Source organism: Oreochromis aureus, linkage group 19, assembly GCF_013358895.1.
Source record: "Oreochromis aureus strain Israel breed Guangdong linkage group 19, ZZ_aureus, whole genome shotgun sequence".
Lineage (NCBI taxonomy): Eukaryota > Metazoa > Chordata > Actinopteri > Cichliformes > Cichlidae > Oreochromis > Oreochromis aureus.
In genome coordinates this window covers 11,547,183-11,567,762 of record NC_052960.1, presented here as the reverse complement: position 1 = coordinate 11,567,762, position 20,580 = coordinate 11,547,183, and the positions used below count along the sequence as shown (strand labels likewise).

At 39.8% G+C, this 20,580-nt stretch overlaps 1 protein-coding gene across 1 annotated transcript in view; it reads right to left on the bottom strand.

Moving 5' to 3' along the window:
• Positions 1-3,017: 3,017 nt before the first annotated feature.
• The window catches only part of LOC116318125 (glutamate receptor ionotropic, NMDA 3B-like), a 64,600-nt gene continuing 47,037 nt past the window's right edge, over positions 3,018-20,580 (bottom strand). Inside the window, exons 10-13 of the mRNA XM_031737071.2 lie at positions 9,557-9,708; positions 8,182-8,346; positions 6,817-6,884; positions 3,018-6,022 (exon numbers count right to left, since the gene is read on the bottom strand). Coding sequence (XP_031592931.2) covers positions 5,065-6,022; positions 6,817-6,884; positions 8,182-8,346; positions 9,557-9,708 — 1,343 coding nt within the window. The 3' untranslated portion in view covers positions 3,018-5,064. The remainder of the gene's footprint in view (positions 6,023-6,816; positions 6,885-8,181; positions 8,347-9,556; positions 9,709-20,580) is intronic.

Sequence of the window (20,580 nt, the reverse complement as noted above, 5' to 3'; positions counted from 1 at the left end):
GTTCTCCGTGGAAGTGAAAACTGAACTTAACCATCCACACCCACAGCACCCACACACCTTCCCTAATTTAAAGAAAAAAAAATTTATTTTATTCCACGTCTGGCAGGTCAATAATTAAGTGTGATACATTCAGGGACACTGGCATCCCATATGTTAATATCGTGGCAGATTAATTTCAGTAGGTGCAGTTCAGGAAGTCTCCTGCTGACCAGCCTCCAGTGGCTTACACTCATTCAGATATTTGCACCCCCTCCTCTCTCAATCTCTGTCATTTGGCTGTGTGACACTGCTTGGTGCTAGATGAATGGGGGCGCCCCATTTAGTGTTTATCCCGTCTCCAGTTGCCAGGGAGTTTCTCTGGTTCTCATGGGGTACTCCCCCGTCTCCGCCTCCATCCCCTGCGCCCCTCCTGTTCCCCCTGCCCTGCCTGAAGCCCCCACCTAAACAGCATCGCACACAAACCATGCAACCAACCCACCAATAATACCCAAGGGCTGGTCACAGCTGGCAGGAGCTAATAAACTCATCACTCACACTCTCTGGCTCGTATTTACCCACTACACAAAGCACTAAAAGGAGGGGGGTGGAAGTGCTTGAACGCTCTTTTCTGCTTCCCACAGACACTTACACTTTTCTCAAGGTGGTGAATTTTGATAATTATGAACACAGTTATAGAACTTGTGGAAGCCACACATCACCACAATTGCATTTTCTCTAGTGGAGTTAGTGCACTATCAGCACTCTTTACCATTAACCCCAGTTGGATGGTAATTGATTGCTGGAGGGGATGTACAATGGGGGATTCTTAAGTTTGATTAAAATTCTCCTCGACTGGTGTTCACACATGTGACCCAATTATTTTGTCTGAGCAAAAGGGCAACCATCTCTGTTCATATACAAACATGTATGTGTGTGCACATTCAGACCCAGGCTTGCAGCGCATGTGCATGTTTACATGGCTAATGCATGCACAGAGCTTCTTGCAGTGCGCACATAGCATACACATGTTAATACAGTAAATGCAGACTTTCATGTCGATCAATTTAAGTGCACATGAAAGATATTAATTCTATCATTGCATGCCAGCACATTTACCCATCCATCCATGCAAACCCCAACTTTACAACTCGATTCTGATTGATTTTTTTTAAACAACCTATTCAGCTTACCCTGCGTGCTTTGAAGACACCTGACACAGAGGCCATGCTTATTTTATTATAAGGGAGAATCCAACCATGTGAGTGCAGAAAATGAAAGATTGATCTTCACTTTATCCAGCGTGGTCGACGTAGTGGAACTAAATCAGCGCCTGCCTCCATCCATCTATCTATCATCTCTTTCAACCAACACACAAGTTGTTATTGCTCTTCTGTGTTAGACAGTTGTGGTATCAATATCAGCTTTGGCTTCACTAAGTGTCAGGTTTCATATAAGTACTCAATTTTCAGTGTCAAATAGCAAACGGGATTTTAAAAGAATATTAATATAGCTCTGATTATGTTCCCTTGTAATTTGAAAGACAATCAATAGAGAAATCTGAAACAGTGATTTGTTTTGGCATGTTATGTAGGCCAGCGCTTCATGGGGTGGTTGATGTTTGACTGACTAGCAAATGAACATGGGGATGCAGAGATAATCACATAATATAGGATGCACTCTCACTGAAGGTGGCTTTTCTTTTCCCAAAAGTAAATAAGTGCACGTCTCTGTCACACTGTCAACATAATGTCCTCAGTGGCAAGTCATTCTGTGCAGGTAATGCCACTCCACAGTCTATGCTCTTGTGCTTAGGGACAGCTTCAAGTGCCACTGTGTGGCTAAGAGCTGTCATTACATGACAAGTTAAACAAAGCCATTATACCCTGAGGTGAAGTAGTGCTTAAACCTTTTCTTGAGTAGCCTCAGGAACACTGGCATTTGTTTGACAAGTCTCTTAGGTTGTGATACCATTGATTCTCTGCTCTTTTTGTGTTTCCAGACTGCACTTTACTTTGATAGGGCTTGTGGCAGATAAGAGGAGGATTTCACTGTGTTATTGGCTCCAGCATGTTAAAATGTGATAAGGATATTGATTGAGGGCTTACAAAGTGTTCACATTTTATCAACATTTCGACAAGCCAAAAATCATAATCACCCACAATTCTCACACAAATCGAATGCTTAAGTGCTCCATGGTAATTTGCTATAGCAGAGGCACAGTGGTTAGGATTTGTTCAGTCAGTTTGATAGAACAGATATATTCTGCAGCTTGACTTTGACTCTGCAGTCCTATGCTGTCAGTGTTCATTCTTCTTAATGCATTTGTTGTTGTGACTAAAATGGCTTTCTGCTACTAACATTTTAACAGTTCTGTCAAGAGACCAGATACACCTCAAAACGTCATTGTTTAATGGAGGACTGGGAACACTGTGGCACATTAAAACGAAAGAGTGCAGGTTTACTGCTTTGTTTACCACAGTGGCAGACAGCCCAGACTATCAGTCCAGAAAGAAAGATGGATCTCCCGACCATTACACTAAAAGGTATAAAAAGTCCTCTGAGATAAAATTTTGGTCAGTAAAAACTGTCCAAAAAGTAACAATATATATAGGATTCTACTTCTTTTTTTGTCCATGAATGATGCAAAACAGACCAACAATCCTTTAAGAACCTGCTAATCATTTACAGGGTCGTGCCTACTCACAGCGGATAGTTGTTCTAAAATAAAACTAATTGGTAGAAAACACATGTTGAGTCTGATGTGCTGCTATGCTCTTACACCTTTAGAGAAAATGTTGTTTACTGATTACAAAGTTTTTTTATTGGCATTTTTGGTTCTGAACTTTTAAATCATTAAAGTAACTTGCTTACAGTGTTTACTGCTGTTTCCTGTCCTTAAATAATAAGAAAAGCTTGACATTTTTTGCTATCCTTTGTTTCGATTCGAAGTATGAAACAATGCCAGAAAAATAAGTATATAAATGTTTATTTCAAAACATGAGAATGACCATTTATGGTAAAATTCAATAATATGCCCTATATAATTTTTATGAGGGGTAACTTTAAAAGTATTTCTTTAAATATCCAGTACAACAAGCTCTTTCTCAATAAAGATTTAAAATGTTTTTTTCCTCATAGACACCATGGGATGTGAACACAACCACTTCACACCACAGCAGATTTTGAAAAATTTAAATGTACATCAGTACCATCATCAGCCACGTTAACTTTCACTGCTATCAATTTTTCCTTAAACTTGCTGTCAAATCCCCAGTGCTTGCTTAAAGAACTGAGAGACACACAAGACTGACTATCCCAATACAGTTAGGTGTCGTTACATTGTATAGTGCTGGAGCGAGTTCGTAAAACCTTATTTCCCAGATCCTCTGCTCTCCATGAGAACTGCATGGCAATATTCAGTTTCTGTCTGTCATTGTTTCTTCAGAAGTTGATTGCTTAAATTCATCTGTTTGTCATTTTTCTGGAATAAAACCTGAATCCACACACTCGCCAGTGTCCATAGCCGCAGGAAGCAGGGATTCAGTGCCATCCAGTGGTGGACTGAGTAACTGAAAGCGAGTCCCACATGCAGCCAGTTTCTGAAGAATCTCAGATCCTCATAGCTCCCAATGGCTGATTTAAAGCATGGAACTTAATTCACGTTATAGAAAAAAAAAAAATGAAGAAGTGTAAAAGCATACATCTATTTCAAAGATATGTTAAAAAGATGAAATCTCACCTATCAGATCTGCAGGTACTGAGTAAATTGCAATCCACACTCAGTGTTTTTTTACATGATTGTTTTAGTAATGAAAAATAGTGGATATATTTATTCCAAACCCGTACCCCAGACACACGATTCAGAAAATTAAAGGGGTTTTTGATTTAGTATTGCACTTTTATAAAGGTGGTGTAGTCACGCGAGGCAGCTTGTAAAAAACAGATGCTAAAAACTTGAAGCAGCAGAGGCTGAGATGAACAGCTCTAGCATTGGCCAAACTAGAAAAACACAACACTAGAACCTGCAGTGTCCCGACTGCATCTTTTTAATAGACCTTCTGTGGCCTTAAGAGCTAATATTTGTGGTACAAGCTTTGCTGAAGCTGAAATGCCTTATGTCTTTTAATCACTGGGTCAGGGGAAAGTCACCTTTTTTTAACTAAACTTTTCAGGACATTTGGGTTTAATGGCTTTAAACTATTTCACTCTGCAGACTTTCAAAATTATTGCAAATTCAAAAACAGTTTGTCTTTTTAAAGTTACTAACAGGAGAATTACCATCTCACAAAGTGACGTGTTGTAACAGGAGAGAAGCATATAAAAATATCCAAAAAAAAAAAGTATTTGACTCGTTGGGTATATCTATTGCAGAACAACATACGCAAAGATGCAAAGCGTCAATGCACGTAAGGCTTGCTTCAGTTTCATGGGATCTGGATGCCCCAAAAGAGAATTGTTTTGGGACTGTGCAACACTTCTATTTTCATCATTCATAATTTTAGGAAATTATTATATTGGTTAATTGAAATATGCTATTTTGTTTCTTTTTCATATCCTATGTATTGGATGTGTATGTGGATTCATTCAATTTCGTTAAAGTTAACTGTGATTTTTCTGTGCTTTTGCACATATGTGCTTGTAGGGCTTTTCAGCCAGCACAACACACCACATTTTTGATTTATTATAGTTCATACAGCGATTCCTCATGTGACCTACTGTTTTCCACAGTAAGCACTGTGGTTTCTGGATTCCCATTTCAGTTCGTCGGATCTGGTATGTTGGGATATTAATGGGGTTATGTTCTGCTTTTTATTTAAATATTACATTGCTTAATTAATATTTCATGGATGACATCAGCTCTTCACTTGCAGAAAAATATTTTTAGTTGCATTTTTAAGTAAGTGTGGAAATAATTCTCAGCATGAAAATTATTAGGTTGCAGTAAGTAACATTGTGAGTAAACATGTACTGTAATAGTTCAGCAAACGCCACATAAATGTAACCCACACCAATAAAGCCATCTTCCCGCGGCTATGCAAGCAACACCTCACTAACCCTGTTGCAGTCCTACAGGTCAGGAGTTAATCAAGTCTCACTGCTTACAGTCGACTGGTTAGCTTTTGTCCTCTCCAAAGTGTTCAGTGCGCGTGATAGGTTAGCCTTCTGTCTGTCCAGGCTAGAAGTATTCCGTGTTTGGATAGTTGTATTTCCAGCACCTTGTTGGTTGGCTCGACTTCGCTCCAAACTAGTGGAAGTGCGTGACTGGACAGTCCTTTCTCCTGTCAAAGTATTAACAGGGCGCACTTGGTTGGCTCTGCCTCTGTCCAAACTGTTAACTGTGTTTAACTGGCTGCTTCTCCCATGCTCCACAGTCCCAGGCCCACCTGACTGGTTAGCCCGCCCAGTCTGCTGATTATTCAGGGTTTGCAGCTGGCTGGTCCTGTCTCTCTCAGGGAGTCTGGGCTGAGTGGAGCTACTTCTGTCTGTATTAATAGTTTGTATTCTCTGTCTGTCCCTGTCCCTATCAAGACTAGTATCCCTGCGTACCAGTCCACTCCTCTCTCTCTCCAGACTGCTCTGGATCTCAGCTCTCCTAGCCAGAGCCTCTCTCAGCTGGGTGCGGAATATCTCGATCTTTGCCTGCAGCTCCTGGAGTTCCCCTTCCCATAAGCTGGTCTGAGCACCTCTGGTTCCCATGGGAGACAGCACCAAGCCTGTGGAAGCCAGAGTCGAGACAGGGCCCCCGTTGGCATGGAGGCTAATCTGTGGAGGAGAAGTAAAACTCCCCAGGTTGGCAAGCCCCAACCCTCCGAGGCCGAGTCCAGGACGGCCAACCATCCCAGGCCTGCCGCGCACTGAGGCGGTGTGTGTGCGCAGGCGGTAGCTGTGAAGCGTTTCCAGGTCAAAGTGCACGCGTTTCTCCTTGGGTTCATGGGATGGTGAGGAGTTGCCCGTGTCCCCAGCTGACGTGGGAGGGGATGGTGGAGGAGGCTGATGCTGTTTCCTGTGTAGGGTGCAGTTCTCTGAGATACAAGAGGAGGGGCTGGTGAAAGAGAGAAAGATCACAGCAAAGGGAATACACAGAATGAGATATGCTGTACTGCAATGCAAGGACTTTTATATATAATGTAGGATAATTACACCCAGTAAACCAAATGTAGAGTGTAGTAATATTATCTGACTTAACACTAAATCTTCTTTTTTAAATTAAATAAAAGGTTTAAACCCATTACAGGACTTTCACCAAAAAAAAAAAAATCTCCTTCACAATTAATTTTGTTATCAAGTCATAGAAATGTAATAATCTGCCACAGTAGCACGAATGGTCTAACCTGTTTCTAATACGATTATTTAAGAAAAAAATAGTTTGACGTTTGGGCGAAATATGCTTATTCATTTTCTAGCAGAGGGTTAGATGATGAGATTGATAAGACTCTAGACTGTACATATGAAACTGTCAGCAGCTGCCAAGCGCAGATTAAACAAGATATAACGGCTTTAATTACTGAGCTTTGCTGAGAGGTGCTGGTAAGTAGATTTTATTGCATTTGGACAGAGTCTGCCTAGCCGTTTCTCTCCATTTCCAGTCTTTATGCCTTTATTTTTAGCTTGCTGTTTCATATTATTGTTATTATCTAACTTAAAGCAAGAAAACAAATAAGCGTTTGCCTCCTAAAAACCAAAAAGTCATATTCACTCATATCATTTTTTTTATTTTTATGAAGTAAAATAATCAGTTTTTGAGCTAGCAACAACAAAGTGACATCTGCTAAACACACAAACAGAAGAAAATAGACACAACATAATGGTGCATTAATCACTTAGTGAATTCATTACTTTTGATCAAGGCCGGCCATTTCCTTTCCAACATCCTCATATGTGGTGTGCAGGGCTCTGTGAATTTTCTGCAAGCAGAGAAGATGATTAGTAACATGGAATCTGTTAAGACGCCATCAGATTTGAAATAAATCAGGAGAGATGAATTTGCAAGGGTTATTATTCTATCCAGCTGCAGAGAACATCTGTGACAGCCGTTCCTGCTATAGTGCACTTTTGAATAATTTACTCTAATAATTGTAATTCAGTGAGAGACGGTTCCTTTCTGCTTAAAGTTAACGCGTCAGTTCCTTGAGGCCTTTTTCATTTAAGTATCAAAATGCTTAGGTTAGCATGATCAAAAAAACAACTTTAAAGTGTGACTATGCTTTAATATTTCCTGCGGGAAATGAGGCTTATTCTAAAGATAAGAATAATATTGAGGGTCTGACACAGATGCCATCGCCTCATAGCGGAGCTTCTTTTGTGATGAATGCTAGAGGCTGCCCGCGAGTGGTTGCCCTTTTAGAGAGATGTAGCAAACGAATATGAGCAATATGAGCAGTCTTGATATTTACACTGCTAGTTCCATTATTCACTCAAAAAATGTTGCCACTGGCACCTCATTTGGTAATGGCCAGAGCTTCATAAAAAACCCCAAAATATGACCTTTAAATATTCAATTTGTTGTTTCTTTGGTGGATGTTGTCATAAACACACATTTGCTGTCAGACACTTTCTGCAATTCACATTTATACACTGACTTTGTGAAGAAAATATAACATATTTGAATTTTATGAAAAACAACGAATATTTTAAAATTATTTTGCAGATGGAATCTGTATAAAGAGCTTCATGTAACGATCTGTCTCTTCATCTGTCTGAGAAAAGGGTAAACAAACAAAGGCACCAATGCATAATGTGTCTTTATACATCAATCAATAAAAGACTGCCAGTGGTAAGATTTATTAACTTTTTACTTCATTTGTAAAGCATATAGAAACAAATTGGGTATTCAAGAACCTAATTTGTGTTAATTAATGTAATTAACTTAATGGAAAGACATGTTTAATTGAATATGTCCGCTATCGCAGACAATTCAGCTTTAGGAACATTTAGTCTAATTTTTGACTTTTTAATTTTTAACCAGTAGAGGGCGTTGGTTATCTGCAAGAAAAGTGTGAGCTCCAGGGGGTAAGGATGTCTCACCAACAGCAATATACATATGAGCACACATATGAGTGCATATTGACTGTGCTCCTATGCGTGCCTTTGGTGTGCATGAGAGATCATGTGAGTTTTAAATGTCTGAGCATAACTCTTTGTGCTTAAGTGCATGGCATGTCTTCCTAGCATGAAAGATGGTGTGGCCTTATGTTTACTCACCTGGCTGGTGTGCAGCCAGTACTGAAGTGTGTGGCTACGCCGGAGGCGAGGGATGACCAGGTGATAGAAAGTGTGTTCACCTGCCAAGGTCAGCAAGGCTCCACCTACCCCCATGCATAGCAACACGAACAGGCCTGAGAAATGCTGGATTCCCATCTGTAGAGTCTGAGGGGGCGGTGACAGAAAGAGAGCATGAAAGAGAGAGAGTGAGGGAGAAGTTGGGGGAGTGACACAGATTACTGAAGACTTAAGCCGACAGAGAGGAAAATACAGAGATTGATGATTTATATTTACATAATTACCATTTAGGCCACTTTTTTGTAAACGACCACTTGATATTCTGCTGTTGTGTATCTAGTTTGGCTGTGTAAGCCCATAAGAATATTAGTCAAGAGAAGAGGACAACAGCGTAAAAGACATTTTTGGAAAGAAAAGGGTGTAGAGCAGTGAGGCAGCGGAGAATACGGGGGAGGCATAAAAGAGAGTAATAGAAAGAAACAGCAGTTAGCACAGAGATGGTAAAAAGAGACGATGGTTAATTGAAGAGCAGCTTTTCCCTATTTGATTTGCCTAAACCCACCCTGACATAATGTCTATCTCATATGAGGCATTCATCGGCCTGGAGGAAGTGGAAGAGGCAGGGACAAGAGTAATGCTCTCTAATCATGTTTCCTCCACCCGACTCATTTCTGCACTGTCTCCGATGGCAATTAGCCCCATGCTGACACCACAAATTCATCAGTGACAACACTGACCTCCTTTTGCTCCTAATCCAGAGGGCAGGTTCACACCAACGCCTACATTGTTAGAAAGTAGCCGGCTCTCTGCGCTTCAAATGGGATGAACAGTAATAGCTTTCCGATGCAGGGTGAAGTTAAGGTTTTCGTTTCACTGGAGAAACCTATGACTGCATAATTGCATTTGTTGCTATATTATGGTTTAACTTTGAAGTGGGATTTAAAAGAGATGGCCAAAGGGAGTTGAATAGCTTCTCTATTCGCAAACAAGAGATATAGATACGGACATTTTGCTCTGTCTAGAGATTTCCAGTTCTTTAAAAGGAGTGCAAGTAAAAGGGAGGCCAAGAACTCAGAGTACTGTAGCACTCACACGACACAAATAAGAATCGACACTCAGACAGTGCGTGCCTGTAACTCTGGTTAAGGTCAGTAAATAGGCCTGAGTTTATGTGATTGTATGTCTTTGTTTGTGTGTGTGTGAAAGTGTCTGTCAGTGTATGTGTGCCTAGCTGGCAGGCAATCCAGTCTGTGTCCCAAAGGGAGACTCATTTATAGAAGTACAGCAGCAGAAGGCTTTGCTTAACACACAACACACGTACACAATTCATGAACACACACTCCCACAGATGACTTACCTCAGTGACTGCAAAGACTCTCTTTCCGCAGGGTACAACCTTATACCATTTGTCGTGTAGCATGTCCATGAAACCGTCAGACTTGTAGCGACTGACGAACTCTGACACATTACGGGTTAGAGGAGAACCCTGGGGAAGGCCAATACCATAACCTGAAAGAGGACACAGACACAGATGTAAATACGTGTGCTAAAGGTAACCAACCTGAGAGCTACAGTCATGCCTCAGGAAGATAGTGTCTAACTCGGTGGTTTTTTTTGCAGTAAAACCAAAGTCAGACAGTTGCACTTTGCCAAAGGGCAGATGGCCTCTGGAAAAAGAAGATTTACGGTTTACAGTCTTCAGATTGAATCATAAATAAACTATGTTTTCTGGCAAAGTATTTCCACCTATAGAGTGCAAATACAGCGTCCCAAGATTCACCTGGACAACAGCTGTGTATAAAAGTGAAAAAAACAAACAAACAGCTAAAGCTGCTGGAGGTTGTATTACAGAACACACAGTGGATCAACTTCACGTATTGTGTGGTTTGAAGCTTCTTTTGATATTGCCCAAGAAGTTTATAACTACAAACTCTAATCAGATCTAAAGCATAGATAAGATTAGATGTTATTCCCAGAGGTATAGCAATAAGTGATCAAGACATACAACCAAGTGGTCTTTCATGACCCGTGTGACCTTGCAGGAGAATGTAGCAGTCGTTCTTCATTAGTCTTTCCTTTTTAAAGTTCCCATTCAATTAATTTTCCCTACTAGTGCTTGTTTTAGATGCAGAAAGAGCTGCCAACCATCAGGGTTTCAAATAATTATTCTTAAATGTTCTAATTTAATATCATCCCTGCTGAGACGTCTTTTCTACTCTTTTATGTTTGTTTGGTTTCAGACTTCAGGGTCAGAGTGTAACAAGCTGGCAGCTCTGTCTGATATCAGTCTGCTTCTGTGTGTTGAGTTTGGGGAAGAAACCTGCCTAAATGCGCATAGATGATTAATGATTTTATCTCAATAACTTAGATGTGTTTCAGAAAGATTTCCGCATATGTTCAAAACTTCCTGTGATTTCAAAACATGTCAGACACATCAGTGATGAGCTTATGGAGCGAGAATCGAGGCTGATTTAAGATAAAATTATTTTCTTCTTATACTGAGAGTAGTTAGTAAACTGGGAACAGCCTTTCTAAACTCTCAGCAGTGCCTTAGAACTTGGTTTTCAGACATTTTGAGAAAAGAAAACATCCTCATGTTGGAACTCTTCCTCCTTTTCCCATCTGGCTGAGCTGTATTAACTCATAATTCATAATCATATTTTGGTGGATTTAACAAATACCCAGCCTTATTAGAGGCTTCTTCACTCAGTAATGGTGTGGAGTTTTCTTTCTTTTCATGTTTTTATCAGCGGGATGAATGCATGTGTTCTGTCCCCTTCTTTGCTGCTGAAATAAATATACCTGTGTGACACGGTATGAGATTTTTCTATGTAACAAAGTGGTTCTGGTGAGAAACCCTAACAACATGAGAGTGGAAAGGAAACAAATATAAGATTATATCTCCACAGTCTACTTTACTTGCTTACACAGTCTTCATCAGTCTTGTAAGTTGAAAGCTACGTTGCTGGAGAGAAAATATGCTTCTCTCAAACATAACTCAGAATGCATTTTGCAGCTGTATAGGAATGTCAGTTTTAGAAACATGTATGATTCTTTGGATGTTTAATTCTATTTATGATAATGTAAATAGTTAGGTCTGCCTCTTGAGACCTTATAAGGTATTCTAGACTTGTACTCCATTATGAAATTTTATATGTCACATCTGATACTCATTTCCATTCCAAATGCTCCGACTCCACCCCATTCTCTGTCAGCTCAGGCCATTTTAAGGCTCATATCAAGTAGTCTGATCCCAGCTTAAGGAATGGAGTGGGATCAAATCTGACTCCACCCTTTAGAGTTCCTTCAGTGGAAAATATGCAAATATACATATTTTACCTGACTGCTTCTTATGTCGGTTAGATTCCCTTTGGCTACAGTCACATGGCAGTGCGCAGACTGAATTACTGTCTTGTAAATGAAATTCTCTTTATGAGGTCTTGGTCCAACACAACATCTTGGACTTCTGGTTCTGCTGTGAGGAGTAAATTTAGTAGATGTAAAAATGTCAAAGTTAACTCCTTGTGTTATTATTCTTCACTTGTCCCTCTGAATGAATGTTAATGGTGTCTTTTTTCCCCATTTCATTTCCGCTTTAGCCTTTTCTCCCTTAAATTTCACTACATTGTGCTCCACTGTAGAAATAAGATTTATAACACTATAGCATATTACTTTAGAAAACTGTCTTTATAGGTTTTAGTCCATTTGCATATCCTGTTTGTATTCACTTTAAAGTATATTTCAATCTTTCTAAATCTGTAACTAGACTTACAGATTCTGTAAAAAAATAAAACACCTCCTTCCTCTCACCAAGCCTCACCAGAGCTACTAGTTGCAAAACACTTTTCAAAGCCTGATGCTGATCATCCACTCTGTGCTCACTTCACATTCGTACCCTTCAGCTACAGATACAAGACCTTATTTTGTTGAAAGGCCAAACAAAGGTTGGTTCCACTCCATGTGCACAGGAAATTGATACCATACTGATATTATAGCCCTTTTATGAATCCTGTTCTTCTGATGACAGTAAAAAAGAAAGAAAGCTACTTTAGCTGCTCCCTTATTCACGAGAGGTCGCCACAGCGGGTAGCTCTGATGATAGTGTTCCTTTTTAATTATGTAAGTGTAGCTTTCTGTCGGAGGTAGTTATCGCATCACTTTCTTGACAGTATTAATAAGTACTTTTCACTTTCACATCATGGATGGTGAAGAAAAAACATCTTGAAGTGAAAAAAATACAGAATAAATAAAAGCATGTCTTTTTTATCTGATTAAATATACAAAATGTCAAGATCAGGTATAGTTTTAGAGTGTTTTTTCATACACTTCTGTGGAAGAGTCTTAAGCCATCCTTCATTTCTTTATATTTTGCTAACAAGGAGCCAGAATATATATTTTTAAACTGGTGTAGAACATAGTTCTTCAGGTTTTCTTTGACTCATTTTCAGTCCAACCTTTGTATCTGACATTTTCAGATGAATGTTGTTTGTTTGTTAAGCCACTTAACACTGACCTACAAATCATTCAAGCATAAAAGGAAATTGGACAAGTGGAGGACAAAAAAGGGGGCAACTACAACACATGAATACTATCTGAAAGTCATTTCCTCAAGAAATAGGAAAAATTCCAGTAAAGAACTGACTGATGCATCTGGTTGATCAGTTGATCCATGTACTGTCTGTAAAAGCCTCTCCGGAAATGGTCTCAGTGGAAGGGCAGCTGTGAAGAAGCCATTCTTAAGAAATGGAAACAAGGAAAAAAGGAATTTGAAATCTCTGGGTCAGATCATGGTCAATATGATTGCAGGAGGTCAGAAAAGAGGTAAAACGTGGAGGAGCTTATGGTTTGGGGGTGAATTTCAGCCAGTGGCAAGACTGTGGGAAGTAGAGGTCCTGGGGATTCATCCTGCCAAATACAAAAATAGATACATAAAGGTGTTGACTGCTTTGTCTTAAGATACCTTATAGTTGGAAGATACTACGAGGTTTCTAGTACACCTCAACCCCAGCTGTGCTCATGCACACACACGCATGAGTGTGCATATCAACACCCTCAATTCCAAGGACTTTTCCACAAGTCTGGCCAGTGGAGACCTTGTCAAAACTGATGGAATTATGAACAAAGAAAAGTTCAGTCATGCACTAGCATCTGAAAAGAACTAGACTGGCAATGGCTTAATTTTTCAGCATGACAATGATCTCACTGTCATTGCAGTAAAAGCATACCTGGCTAGAAAAACACATAATGGAACACTATCAGTCATAGACTGGCCTTCTTAGAGCCCAGCCCTCAACAGTATTAAAGCAGTGTGGGATCATCTTGACAGAGAATAAAAACAAAAGGCAGCTGACATCCAAAGAAGAGCTTTGAATTTCCTTCAAGAAGCCCGGGGAACTATTCCTGAGGACTACCTAAAGAAATGACAAGCTTGCCTGAGAGAGTTCACGCTGTGTTGAAGAAGAAAGGTGGTCATACCAAATACTGACATCCAAGCTCATAAGAATTGCGCCGACTCTGTTTCTGCCTTATATACTGTGTTTCCATTTATTTTTGCACACTTCATCACCATTTCTTTTTTCCCTAGTAAAATATAAAGAAATGAGGGGTAGTACAAATCTTTTGGCCATTACATGCTATATACTGATGCAGTCATTGTTATGTTCCAGAATGCTGTTGTAATGCTGCCAAAACAAAGTTTAAATGTTCTGCAGAATATGAAAAGAATAGATGCAATCATTTGCAAATAATTTACACCCTATTTTTAGTTAATTTAGTTTCAAATATTGTTTCAAATATTGAAACAAAATATTAAATTTTGTTCATTTTATTTTATTAAAAAGAAAGCTAATTTTAAGTTTGATAGTACCAACATTCATGTGTAACATTGTTTGAATGGCTATCATGTAAATATGGAGGACCACATCACTAGTAATGGGAGTTAAAGTGGCTGCCTCTTTTTCATTGTTGTGCTGATGTCGCTGATGCTGGTGGAGTCCAAAGGTGATCTTCAGCCACACCATGTTTTCCTGTCTATGAATTGTAAATTGTTTGGGGTGAATGACTCACCGAATGGTTGGTCTGCACCATAGTCTGCCTCTGCCATTTGAATCCATCTGCTCAGTGGTCATTCATCACCTAGTGATTTCCACTTCAGAATGGTGCCTGTTTTAAATGCAGTGCTGCCTCAGGGTTCAAAGATCATGGCCATTCATTACTAGTTTCAGCCTTATCCCTTTCAGCCTTATTTCTGGATTCTCTGAATTTTTAAATACTATTTACCACAGATGTCAAAATCCTATTTTGTCAAGTATTTTCCCATGCACCGTTTCAATAGTCATGTCCTAGATAAAATAGATCGTAATATCCTCTGTTTTTCTTTGTATGCCAAATCATCTTAATTATCTAATTAAAGTTACTGTGTGTAAAATTTTCGCCACTAGATGTCAATAGATTGCAGATTGTTGCTAAATGAGTTCTGTTTTCTTACCTTGCCCAATTCGAGTGCATAATCCCAGCTATGGTGGCTCCTATTAGGACAAACATAGACTGTGCACAGACTGTTCGGCATAAGAGCTGAGCTGAGACTAGCCAGTGTATTTGTACTAGCCTACTGTCTGGACCGAATCTGGATCAACCCTAGATTTGTTACCTGACTGTGCAGGCTGTCGATCCACTGTTTACCTCAGCTGCCAATACTGGGTGAGAAGCATCCACCTTTATTTACTCTGTTGGAAGCTGTAAAACCTTGTGACAGGAGTCCAGTACGGGTCCAATATGAGTCAGAGATGCTCATTCTGACCAATGACAGCGATACTGAGGTGAACTGAGGATATGCTGAACTTTTCTGTCAGTAAGACTGCTGTTCTAGCTGCTCGTAGCTATAGTTAGCGGACTTTTTGGACACTCAAGCCTAATATTAGCTGGCATAATGTTAGCTTAAAACCAGCTGTTGTTGTTTAGCCAGCTCTTGTCATCTGTCCAGAAGAGGGTTGCATGTTTAATCTGCTCTTCTTTGCCTTTGGTGTACTATTTATAAGGGTAGTCTCTAGCCACATTAAGTAAAAAAAAAAAGACTTATTCCATCAAATACGATTAGTTTTAAGGGAGATGTCCTTTTTGGCTGCTGCATTTAAATTTAGTGAGGAAAATGGTGGCTTCCACAAACCCGTCCCTGCTCCTACTATATGTATTTTTTTAACAGTTTATTTGATAAGAAAAGATAAGACTTTATTGATCCCACGACGTGGAATTTTTGGTACAGATATCAGAAGGAAAATACAAAAAAATACAAAAAATACAAATAAAATACAAACAAATACAAAATAAGTACGATAATACACTATATACAACGGTAGCATACACAGTATGTGATTATGGATATGGTTGTGGAAATATGCAAGACATAAACTATATAGCTTAACATAACTATTTTACCACTACTATTCCTATGCATAGACATGTACATGCACACACACATGTACACACTTGAGACGGCATCAGTTTGTTGGATGATGTAATTACACACTAATCTAAGTATATTTGTGAGCACAATAGCTTTTTTTCCCTATTAAATAACCTAAATAAAAATTACTAACTGCACCTTTAAATGGTTGTAAGATACTCCATTAAATGTGTTATTTCTTTTGCATAAACACAACTTGTTCTGTTTTTATTACCCTTTTACTACTTCCCGAGGTTTAATGTGATTTGTTGTGTTTGTACAATTTTTAATGACTGCATGATTGTAGTTATATTCATTCTTTTACACATCCTCCCAGCTTTGTTTTTTTTTAGACAAACCAAGGGGTGTACAGTACAATGCAACTAGAGTTAAGTGTCACAGATGTGAAACCGATAGCTTAAAAGGTCCATCTAATTATGCAGCCAGTAATGCAAATCATTATTGTAGTGCATTAAATATTAATCTGTTTTTTATTTATAGAAATTATTTCTTCGTCATCATCATCAATTGTTTGGTAATGCCTTAGTTTCCCCTTTTGCTTAAGGTAAAACACCACCAGCAGCAGTTGGAATAATGAGAGCAGACAAAGCAATAAAATACAGAGTAGTTACAGCAATAAAATTATATAACTCTAATATTTTTAATTAAGTCACAGATTTAAGTACAATCTTCCACCAGTGTTTATTGCTTTAATTTCTATAGCAGCACATTCAAGTGTTGTTTAATAGCTGGAGAGAATTGCCTCTCTGCCCTTCACAAACTTACTCAAAAGGCATCTGTTTTGCATTACGACCACTATTTCTACAGGTAAAAAGTGAAAGAAATGTGTCCCTCAGCTTTGACTCAAAAGAAAAGACCCTCTTTAAAATTTATTGCTATACAAAACCTCCAGGGATTGTTTGTTTCATTTCATCTGTACTGCAGTCACAGACACAGTCATACCAACAGGGGTTTTGTGTGTGTCTCTCTGTGTGTGTGTGTGTGGCTGGCTCAGACTTGGCAGCTGTTTGTCAGTGTGTTTATGTGTGTGTGTGTGTGTTATGGGGCTGTCAAGGTGTATGAGCCCGATGGGGGTTGTGGACAGAAACAGAGAATAGCGAAGGTTCACGTAGCTGTCACACTCTGCTTCCTACATGACAAAGACTGCCAAAGCCTCCATCCCTTTGCTCTTTCCCTCCTTTACCGACCCTTCCTTTCTCATTTTTCTTCCTTTCGTCTTCTCTTCCCCCCTCATCCTTTCTCTTTCCCCATCCAAGGTCTTTTCTCTCCCACCATTGCCGCTGGTCTCTTCCTCTGTTAGTCCACTCTTTATCTCTGTCATCCCTTCGCTTTCGTTCAATTTCTGCTTCAGTTCATTCTTCTCTTTATCTCTCGGCTCCTCTCCCGAGTCCACTGCTTTGTCTCTGTATGTCTCGCTCCTCATGCTTTTTTCCCAAGCAGACAGAGAGCATTTTTCTGTCATCAGCATATCTCCATCCACAATTCTTTAGAGCACTCAGTCAAATACTGAAATGCAAGTGGGCAGTCACTTGTCATTTGTTTTGATTCTTTCCCCCAGACGTTCGCATTTTCCATCACAAGCTTCATGTCCCAAAGCTGTCACTCAAATCCCCCCACACACTCAAAGACACACCGGTGCCCGTCGAGTTTTACTTAAAAGCACTGGGTTTGTAAAAAGCTCAGTTTATTTCAAAAACACAGATGATCTGTTCCAACTTTAGAGTTACATTTTTTGTAAAAAGTGCATCTAATATGGGGTTCATGTTCCCCTAAGCACACCAGCTTATTAGTGAGTATGGCCTGTATTAAGTCATTTTCATTGCTCATTGCCTACATTCATTACTGTTATTGAAGTTTGACTATTTGCAGGTGTTTTACTCTTACATTAGTTACTGTTTGAAAAGTAAAGCACATATTTTTTTGTGCACAGGTGGATTTTCTTGCTACTTTGTAGGTGTAGTTTTTCTATTGTGTGAAAGCTACTAAGAAGGGAATTTAGTACTGTTAGAGGAATATTATACAGTATGTTTCAGGGTGAAGTGGGCGATCGTGGCTCAAGAGTTGGGCGTTCGCCTTGTAATCGGAAGGTTGCCGGTTCGAGCCCCAGCTTGGACAGTCTCGGTCGTTGTGTCCTTGGGCAAGACACTTCACCCGTTGCCCACGGCAACGGGTGCCTCTGACCGTGGTGGTCAGAGGGCCCGGTGGCGCCAGTATCCGGCAGCCTCGCCTCTGTCAGTGCGCCCCAGGGTGGCTGTGGCTACAATGTAGCTTGCCATCACCTGTGTGTGAATGGGTGGATGACTGGATATGTAAAGCACTATATAAATACAGGCCTTTTACCATTTACCAAGTAATAGATGATCCAAATGAGTAAAATAGAGAAAGACTGTGACCAAGATGCTAAAGTTTAAGCTTCCAAACAGTAGCCAATGTCATGGTGCCTACAGCCATCATTTATATAAAGTCTAAGAACACAACCTAAAATTTCACTGAAGATAAACAAATAGATTTGGTGTAAATTTGACTTGTGTTACATTAAACATCAAAGAGCATACTCCCTATTTCATGTTTTTTTAATGTACTTTTACTTCAGTTTTTTGGAGATACAGTAATTTAATCTAATATAAAAGTTTTAAATACGCCCTACTCTCCAAGCAAAACTTGAAATGTGGACTCTCTAAATAAATGTGTAACCTTATGTAACCCTGCATGAGTTAGGCAGTTACAAACTCAGGTGCTTCTGTGAGAGTGGTTGCATCAATTTAGTTTTTCAGCAGCATCTCCTAGGCAACATAAATAGTATGTGTTATCCCACCAACCTCTTAAAATATGAGAATATGTTTGGTGCATGAATATGTGACCTTCAAGTGACACTGGCTTTCAGCTTTAATCTGTAATTTTGTTTCTTCAAATTGGTAAGAGATGTGCAGGTAAAAGCAGCAGGGACAATTTTTAAAAGAAACAACCAGCACATTTCGAACTTCAGCTATTTCTGTGTTTAAGTCGATTTTAAATAGCTGCCTGAGAAAACAGGTTTTCAGACACTTTAAATATTGCTGGTTTTCAAAGTCTGAGGCCACGTTTCTCTGCTGGAAAATGGGTTCTGGTGAGAGAAGCAGAAAGGGGAGTTCAACTATCCTGGGATCTTATTCATGAGTGATGGGAAGGTGGAATGTGAGGTGGACCAGCGGATTAATCCAGCGTCTTTGTGGTTGTTTTGGGACTGTTGTAGTAAAGAGAAAGCTGAGCTAAAAGGTGAAGCTTTCAATTTACCAGTCCATCTAGATTTCAGCCCTCACTGATGGTCATGAGATCTGGGTAATGAGTTTCCTCTGAAGGGTGTATGAGTTCAAAGATAGGCTGGGGAGGTCGAAGTAGAACCGCTGCTTCTCTGTGTTAAAAGGAGCCAGTTGAAGCCGTTTAGGCATCTGGTTAGGATGCCTCCTGGGTGCCTCCCTCTGCAGTGTTTCTGCACATATCCAAGTGGGATGAGATCCCAGGATAGACCCAGAACCCACAGGAGAGATTATATATCTCATCTGGATTGGGAGTGCCTCAGAATGCTCCAGGAGGAAATGGAAAGTGTTGGAATATCCTGCTTAGCCTGCTCCGACCATAACTCAACTTTTGATAAGTGGAAGATGATGAATGGATGTTTGCTGAAGCTTCTGCTTATTTATTAATCTCATGGTGTGTGCAAGCTTTTATTTCACTGAATTCCAACTTAGGCCATTTTTAACATTTTTTTTGTTATTGACTGGTAAAAAGTGTGGGCTAGGAGGCATGAATTTCTAGCTTTTGAAAGAGGGCAAAACTGGATTCAATCAAATATTAATCTTTTCAGGTTGGATAAAAAATTCTTAAGGTTTGTGTCTATGTGTGAACAAGATACACAGTTATAGGGTTGGATCAAATATATATTTTCATGATTATTTTTCTTGATTAATCTCTGCTTCAATAACACCCCCCAAAAAAGTTAGTCCTCTAAATATTCCAGAAGATGACATCTTTAATCAAAAAACTGCTATCACATAAGATAAGACATCAAACTGAATTATTATTAATTAATCACAACAGTTGCCCATTTCTACTAATCACGTAATCAAGTCAGTAATGCTTAATTTTGTTTCAGACTCTGCCACATTTCTGCATGCACGCACACACGTCACACACAACCACACACACAGAAACGTGTCTGTACGTCACTCCCGTCAGACGTGAGCTGCCCGACCAACAATACTTTCACCCCGCCAACAGGATCCTCTGCCATCCTCGTTTTGATCTTCAGACATGCTTTGTTCTGCTTGACTGAGCTTGTGCAGACCACTTATGCACGCAGGGACACATGCTCCACATGCACACCAACCCCATACACACACATGCGTGCGGGCAGCTAGTGGCTGCGTGTTCAGTGGCAATATTATTAATGGGGTGTGTCTAGGCTGTCGTAAACATCTCCCAACAGCACTCAGCGAAAACAGACGCACGGTGACACCCCCGCATCTCCCTCCACTTAAGCAGCCTGAAGATTTCAGCAGAGCACCTTGCCTGGAGCGACTCCACAGTCCCAATTCCAGCGTCTCTCTGTATCTCCTGACCACAAACTGCTCTATAAATCCCGCCTGCATCCACATACAGACCAAATAACACTTCCTCTCTTTCTTTGCTCCATTCTTCCACTCCGTGTCCTTTCTTCCCCTCCCTTATTCCATCTGCTTGGGGTGAAGGTTTGTCTTGATTAGGAGACTGTGTTGGCTGCCTCTTTTATCACTAGCTGTGCAGAAAGGAGCAAACTGGCAGTGGGCAAATGAAAGCCCTCTATCTCCTTCTTATGCTCAACTCCCACCTCACTCACTGGCCCCTGATTTTTTTACTTTTGTTGTTCTTACTTACTTTTTAAAATCTTTTATTCCGTCTCG